The sequence below is a fragment of the Barbatula barbatula genome (genome assembly GCF_947034865.1).
Source record: "Barbatula barbatula genome assembly, chromosome: 5".
Lineage (NCBI taxonomy): Eukaryota > Metazoa > Chordata > Actinopteri > Cypriniformes > Nemacheilidae > Barbatula > Barbatula barbatula.
The window spans coordinates 12,674,655-12,682,851 of NC_136769.1; the positions used below are offsets into that span (position 1 = coordinate 12,674,655).

The 8,197-nt window shown below is 38.3% G+C and overlaps 1 protein-coding gene across 1 annotated transcript; it reads right to left on the reverse strand.

The window, feature by feature from the left end:
* Positions 1-485: 485 nt before the first annotated feature.
* On the reverse strand, positions 486-5,339 carry prmt1 (protein arginine methyltransferase 1). Its single transcript, XM_079455982.1, has 11 exons — positions 5,278-5,339; positions 4,140-4,235; positions 3,869-4,024; positions 3,645-3,708; positions 2,894-3,036; positions 2,693-2,780; positions 2,480-2,595; positions 2,215-2,365; positions 1,993-2,114; positions 1,693-1,800; positions 486-1,408 (listed from the first exon to the last, which is right to left on the reverse strand). The coding sequence occupies exons 1-10, from the start codon at positions 5,302-5,304 to the stop codon at positions 1,717-1,719; spliced, it is 1,047 nt and encodes a 348-aa protein (XP_079312108.1). The 5' UTR covers positions 5,305-5,339; the 3' UTR covers positions 486-1,408; positions 1,693-1,716.
* Between the last annotated feature and the right edge of the window lie 2,858 nt (positions 5,340-8,197).

Below are 8,197 nucleotides of genomic sequence, written 5' to 3' on the forward strand. Positions count from 1 at the left end.
ACTTCTGGTTAGACCTAAACTACATTTCGTTACACTGTACTTGTATATGTGAAATGACAATAAAGTTGAATCTAATCTAATCTAATCTAATCCAATATTGATTTAAGTGTCATCACCCGAGTGACTGCACAATGCAGCGTTTTGCCTTGGTAAGACCCCAAATGTAACCATCTAATCAGGCAATATTTAACATCAATTATGAATTTGTTGCCCAAAACTACACTTACATCATTGGGACGCTTCCACAGTTAGATACAGGAAACTACATTGTAAAATATCTGCATTTTACGCTACCAGGTGGGGCTAAAATTCACATATTGAAGAAAATATTTTAAACTAGTGTGCATTTAAACCAGTCTTAAGCACGTAACGGTAACAAATCAGGTAAACCTGACTGCACACAAGGGTCTCCACTATTAAGGAAAAGGGCAGAAAATGTATCATCTGCAACATGTTCACATTTTTTTAAAAACAAACCATTAACATCCAGATTTATTGTTTTTATTTCAAAAAAGAAAAATTACATTGCCTAGTGGACAAATGTCTGAATGGTAATAACCCGTGCTAAACACAACGTGTGATCGTTCACCCTTTTTGAAAAACACTAGTACACAGAAACATGAAAAATGAATGACATGGGCAAATTTTAAGTTACATCCTTCACCTAAAGGGAAACATGATCCTGAAGATTTTTTTAGCAGAATTAAATTGTAGATCTGGGTCCGAGCAACTCAAATTTAAATGCTTACAGTGCAAAAGAGCAGCAGATAAGCTTCAAACAAGTCATTCATTGAAAAGTTGTGATATTAAAAAGGTCATTAGATTTAAAACAGTGCTCATTAACATCACCTATACAAGAGGTTACCAGGCTTCCTCATCCAGAATACAGTTTTATGATCATGACAAGATATGATCATGTCACTGCCACTAATGTATAAAAAAATCCATGTATATAAATGGAACCGATGAGGACACAAGCACTAGCTGAATTAAAACATTACTCCACAAAAGACAAAAACAGTGATTTATGAAGGTGCCCTCAATTGATGGTCTAAAATAACTGTTTCAGTATTCTCCACAACTGACGCAAATGTACACATCAGAACTTCTAAATGATATGAGCCCATTCAAATAAACCAAAGGGCTCCTATTCACAGGAAAAAAACATGAAAATAGGTTTTACCTACAAGAAAGATGATGACTTCAACAGATGGAATTAGAACAACAAACATCTTAGTGGCCAACACAGAAAACATGTTAGCGTAGCCGGGAAACTGACACAGCAGACATTTGTGATTCATATGCCATGGAGAAAAAAACTGCACACACAGAACTTGGATGGCATGTCATCATAGACACTTCTTACAACTTAGAAGCTGACCTGGGACAGACAGACAAAAGAGAGCAGCTGTATGTGTGCGTGTACATGTGCCTGACGGAGCATATCCAAGACAAATTGCACAGCTAAAATTTGGAAAAAGGGCCAAAACGGTGCAAATAAGAAAAATTGAAGAAAAAGAAATTGCCATGGTGAGTCGCCACTGGTGCATTCTTAGCATACAAAAATCGAAATGTATTAAAAAATGGTCAAGAACTCAGAAATCCTCCACCTCGGACAATTCAACAAAACAGACAGTCTGTCATGGAAAACAGTCCTGGTCACCCACAAACATCAGCTGCTCTCAGAGTTGCCTCAAACACGAATGGAAATGGAACCTAACGCATTCTGTATTCTGATGTCTTGGACACCTCACAGAGCTGACCCTTGAAGTCAAGGTCGACATTAAAGTCAAGGTCCCTCTGAAAAACAAATCATGAGTTAGGGTTAGGAATATGGACCTTTTGAAGACAGTAAACGACCACCAAACCTTTAATTTTAACGCAAATTGTAAGCATAAATGAATATAACATCTCTGCTTGGACAAGAGGCATATAAAACACATATTACTAAATGTTCAATTAAATAAGACCAAAACACATCAAAGGTCTTACATTATTTTTGACATTGGGTTTCATGCTGATGGTACCAAAGATCTCCTCTCCGGTCTTCACCGTTAGATAGTCATCAAGGTAGAACACTGTCTGCTTCCAGTGAGTGTAAGGAGACTCTGGGCCTACAAGAAAACTAGTTCACTATTGTTCAACAAGTCTTTTTGTATGCAAATAAAATATGCGAGGCAAGTAAAGAAACAGAACTAAAGGTAAAAGACTCACTAGTAGAGAAGCCTGTCCTCTTGTGGCAGCGAGTGAACTCAATGTTGAAGTAAGTTACCAAAGCATGAATGTAGTCATTCCTTTTCACCTGGAGGCAAAAGGGTGACGTAAAGGACAGGTCTTCTAACTTCACCGTGTAGATGTCCACCTCCTAAAGCAAAACAATGTTGAATGAAAAAGCAGGGGGGGTTGTGTGACAATTGATTCTTAAATTGACATGCACAAAAACATTGACTTACAAATATATATAAAACCGAACTCTAACCTTGATGAGGCAGGCAGTGCTAACAAGTTGTTTGGGGTCAACAACATCCACAAGAGGCTCCTTAATGGCCACTTCCTTTATACAGGACATGTCAAAGCCATAAACATTCTCCCACCCTGGAACAATACAAAAACATTAGGGGAAGAAAACAAATTGTCATGTGAGAAACAACAGAGGTTTTGAGCATGCAATGTAGGAATTGTTCACACGTACAGTGAATTTTGTAGTCCTTGTATTGTCTGTCCTCGATAGCAGTGACATAGAGCGTGGCTCTGTCAGGAAAAATCAGACCATCGGGTTTCTGAAAGAGAGAGTCACCAGGCAACATGAACAGAAAGAACTACGACTAAATAAAGGTCGCAATGTTAAGTTTACATCGATACCCAATATATCAAAACATTAGCAAACACCCACCAGCCATTTGTCCCTTGCGTAAATGACGGTGTTAAGCATGGACTCGTAGAACAGACAATAGCCCATCCACTCCGAGATGATAATGTCTACCTTATCCACTGGAAGCTCAACCTCCTCCACCTTTCCTTTAATGATGGTAACAACTGGACAGAAAAATAGGTATATGGTTCATTCAGTGCAACACAACAAATTAAAGGGATACATTTCTGGCAGATCAAAATGTCCCCATGTTTTACTCGCCCTCGAGGCATCCTAACTGAATATAGGTTTCTTCTTGAAGAAAAACGAAGTCGGAGTTATAATAGGTAGAATGTGTTGACTTTTGGAACCTCCAAAAAGTGCATCAATGGCAGGAAATTTCATCTGCATCATTTGCCTGAAAAAGCCTCTGGTTCACAAGCGTTCGAGAGATTACGGAAGCTAGACATCAATGGTAATAGCTCTGCGGAGCCGTGTCAAATAGTTCTTTGATCAGTGGAGGCAATTTTTGGAGCTTCAAAAAGTCAGCACCCTTCCACTCCAATTATACCGCTTGGAAGTAAAATGATACGTGGTATAACTCCAACGGCATTATTCGTCAAGAAAACCATATTCAGTTAGGATGCCTTGAGTAAAACACGCGGAAACTTTGATTTGCTAGAAAAGTAACCTATAAAGACAAGCTAAATCAGTACAGCTAATAACATAGATGATACGTTTGTATGCTTGTGTTAATGACCCCCCCCACAACAATCTTGAAGGAATTCCTTACTGTGATCCAACTTGTTGGCCTTCACGATCTTCACAGCATAGTCCGATATACTGCTGCATTCAATCTGTAAAGCAAATGACCAAAATGAACAATACAAAAGCCCAGCATGATCATGTATGGGCAGGTACTTCATATGGATAATGGGTTGTTTGGTGTGAATGAAGACTCAACAGCAGTTTAGGACAAAGGGCTTACATTTACATGCACATAATTCCCACACTCACCCCAATGACTTTCTTTGCGCCAGCTTTTGCTGCAAACATGCAAAGGATGCCAGTTCCACTTCCCACATCCAGTACCACCTTATCCTTGAAGAGATGCTTGTTATGGAACATAGAGTTTCTATATGTCAGAGTACGAACTTCATCCTTCAGCATCTCCTGTGGTCACAAAGTGTTTTCATAATTAGAAAGTGAACTCAACTCAAACCTGTTCTACAAAAATTGTACAGTGAGCTGTATTCATTGCGCACAACCATCCAAAAAAAAGCTGTACCTCATGAATACCGAAGTGTGCATAGGAATCAAAGTAGTAATCTTTGGATGTCATGTCTTCTGCTGCAGGTTTCACTGAGCTTTCTCCCTGGGACACCTTTAGAGAGAAAGAGGGAGGGAAAGAGACAAGTGAGCACAATAAAAAGCCCGAAATAAGCAGATAGTTTTCCTACTACTAAGTTACATTACATGTAACTTTGGATTCTGGCATTATCACAGTTAACTTGCATTATATTTTACTTTTTAACTGCCAACGACACTGCACTAAAAAAAACCTACACCGACTAACGTCAAGTTAAAACTAGGCCTATAACATATTTGGGTAGCAAATCAAACTTTTTTTAACTTCATTGGTCAACAAAAACTTCACATTGCTTGTGTCTGTAAATTACCAGAACAGTACTGGCCTCAAGAGTTATAATGTCTGTACGACTTTTGTTTAATTGTCCATTAAAATAGTAACAAGAACGTTTATTAAAACTCTTAACCAGCGCAAAGACTCAAACTTTAGATTTCATCCATGTGGCTATAATGTGGTGGCACGAGGAAAAAACTTGGCCACAACCAATTCGGGAAAGCAGTATTTAGGCAAATAATCGATTAAGTTAAATGTGATGGGATTGCACAACTATAATAACCAAGAAAAGATTAGTCTATTTCCATGAATGTGCGATGTGGTACGCAGTCCCATGCGGTCTCTAACAAAAAGTCATTCAATCCCAATTAGCTTATCACTCAGCCAGCGTGCTTTATTAATGACCCTCGTGGAAACTGAACAGTGAGCTAACATTAGCTAACGGGACTTGGATAATATAATCCTCTACCGAAGGTTAAAACTAACATTTATAACACCAAACTAATTTTTCTTTTAGCCGTTTAGCACTAGCACACACGTGGTAAGGAATGAATGAATAATCAGGCGGCAGGCTAAAATGGATGCTCAAGTTCAGTCTGCGACTGTGCGCACATTTTAGCCACCTGACGATAACTGCGTACGCAGCAAGCAAAACTGTTCAACCCATTTAAGTCTCATAACCATGACATCACAAACAAATTCGCCCTAAGATTCTCCGCATAGAACTAATCTATTGATGGATGAGCTATCATGGGCCAAATGGCCTTGCATTGCGCCAGCTTACCTCCATCCTGTCCGCAGTCTCCGCCATTTCGACGATAAACTGAATTCCGCTACGGCTGCAGCACGTATCATGTAAAACACGCTTGATTTATTCCCGCCTCTTTTGTGCTACTTGATTATCTGATTGGGCCACAATCACGTGGTTTTTAAAGGCACCGCCCTTCTCATGAAAAACTCCGCTTTAGAGCTCAGGCAGTAACGTGACCTATTCTGTTTACACCGCCATCCTGGCAAGCAAGCACAACAGGGAACGAATATGAAATGAATGGCGCCAGCATGAGTTTCAAGGCAACAGAGTTCACCGCGCACTTTAAAGTGATACTTCACCCAAAAAACAATTGTCATCATTTACTCACCTTCGAGTTTTTACAAATATGTATATTTGTTCTCATGAACAAAGAGAAAGATATTTGGAATAATGCTTATAAACAAACAGATCTCACCCATTGACTCAAATAGGACATTCTGAGGTTCTGTTGAACACAAAAGAAGACTTTTGAAGAATGTAGAACAGTTCTGGGGCACATTTGACTACCATTTATTTACCGTAGTCAATGGGTGTTGAGATCTGTTTGGATATAAGCATTAATCCAAATATCTTTCTCTTTGTTCATCAGAATATACAGATCATTCCCCATATATATGATAATTTTGTCTCTCTCCCTATTCAATCACAGTACTTCCTCCAATAATTACATTTAGATATTCTTAAATTTTTCCTACCATTGCTTGTGCCCTTTTATATTGTCTCAACATTTCCAATGAATGATATTTCTTTAATTTCCCAAATTCTTTTTCCTTCTATTTCCTTTACTTTAAGGAATTGTTTCCTAGTCTTTGTAATTGTTGAGCTTAATTTTTCATTAAATTCTTCAATATCTGTAATTTTGTTTATAAAAAATTATATACATATTGTTTCATTCAGTTCTTGAAATATCTCCCAATTCGCTTTATTAAACTTCCAACTCATCCTGAAATGTTTTTATTTATCATCAGTGGATAATGATTACTAAGTCATTATATTCCATTTAGTAGGCTAATGCTTGCTATGTATCCCATTTAGTAATGCTTGCTATGTCTCTTTTTGTAACTTTCCTCAATGCTTATGTTATTCCTTGACTTTGCATACGCGATATGCAGAACAATGATCGTCTCCACAATTGCAGCACTTTATCTGTACTCCTACTTCACCTTACCTTCCACGTGTTTGCTTTCCTACATACTGCTGCCACATGACTGTATTTTAGACACCTCTCGGAGGTGGTGGAGCATATGACCTTACTTCATTACTCATATAACCCAGATATACTCTTGTTGGTAATCTTTCTTCATGAAATTGAATCATTACTGAAAGACTTTAATTCATCTATTTTGCCATGTTTTTAACTGCTTTGATTCCACAACTTTTGCTCCACTTATGCTTTCCTTTATTTCTTCCATCTTTACCAACGTGGGAATTCCATAAATTACTCCTCTGACATAAGTTATTTATTCATCTATTTTTACCATCACTTTTTTCCCCTTCTATTTGACTAATTCCAATAGCTTTGCCTTGCTGTGCACTATCCTTGCATTCAATTATTGTTGCTCCATTTCGCATTTTTCTAGAACGTTTTATTTCTCCTATAAATGTATTTATGTTTTAACAACAGAAATCATGGGGGAAAGTCCAAAGGGGTTTGGGTAGGGAGGGGTATGAGTCATTGTTCATGGGGGTGCTCGGGAGCGCAGGTTTCTGGGGGGCATGACCGGACACGACTTGACTGCCATGGCTGGACTGTCGGCTGGATCCCCGGCTGGACAGGACTAGGTACCGGCTGGAATGGACTGGGCACCTGCGGCTGTGCAGGACTGGACAGTGGCCCCCTCCTCTGCTTCTTCTTTGACCGCCGGATGCAGAGAAGTGGTGGGGAGCACGACTAGCTCCGTGTTGGAGGAGTTAGCTGCTTCATGAAAATAGTAGTACCATCAGCGAACTGGCTGATGTTGTTGGCCAAATATCTCCAATGCGAGTTTTTGACAAAGATAGAAAGCACCTCTGTGGTTATAATAAAATTAATAGAAATAGGAAAACCTTGTTTAATGCCACGATTGATAAAAAAACTGGGTGATTTGAATTTTCATGTTTTTAAATTAATCTCCAAAACCAAACAAACTTAGACAAGTAAATAAAAGGGGTGTTCAATTGAATCAAATGCCTTATAAAAGTCAAGAAAGAGAATAAAAAAGAACAAAAATCCTTTTAATCTGTTAGCAGATTGTAGCAGATTGTAATTATCTGGTCTTGGATCGACAAGGCTTTAAATGAGTCTCTCTTGCCTTCTTTGTTGTAACCGACAAAGTACTTCGTCCCCCATCCTCAATCCATGTTGTCCTAGACGTAATAAAAAGAAATTCCGCTCCGAGCATGTGGGGACTGTTTTGACAGCTACCCTCACTAATACCCTCATTAAATGAATGGTATTTTAATAAACCAGAATTTAATTTCCAGTACCCTTTATTTTGGCGACAATTACCAGGGGATTTAAAAATAATTCACTTGAATGATCTGTGAGAGGAGCTGCTGACACACAACAGTCAGAAATACCCAGAAATAAATTCTTGACTTTACTGCATTATGGGGTTTAAATCAAGAATATTGAGGATATTTAAAGCACAAGGGATCCAGTAAGTGAGACAAAAAACAGTTATTAAAGGATTAAAAGAACTGTGGTTACATCTGGAGGGGTTTCGATCAAGTCATTCTTCACTAACTATTTTAAAATCACCACCCATAATTATAACAGCAGTTGGATAAATGCTTTTAAGATTTACAAAGAATAAAGTGATGGTCATATTCAAGACACAGATTAACCAGTGACCATTATTACTAAATGTGGCTGTCACTAATTTACCAGGCGAGTTACAAAATATGACAGTCC

Bases quoted from the DNA above. Each gene is read 5' to 3' on its own strand.
- prmt1 (XM_079455982.1), bottom strand. From the start codon at position 5,304: ATGGCGGAGACTGCGGACAGGATGGAG. The intron at 4,236-5,277 runs GTAAGCTGGCGC...TTCTCTCTAAAG, and splicing joins AGACTGCGGACAGGATGGAG to GTGTCCCAGGGAGAAAGCTC. The intron at 3,037-3,644 runs GTAAGGAATTCC...TTTTCTGTCCAG, and splicing joins GGCCAACAAGTTGGATCACA to TTGTTACCATCATTAAAGGA.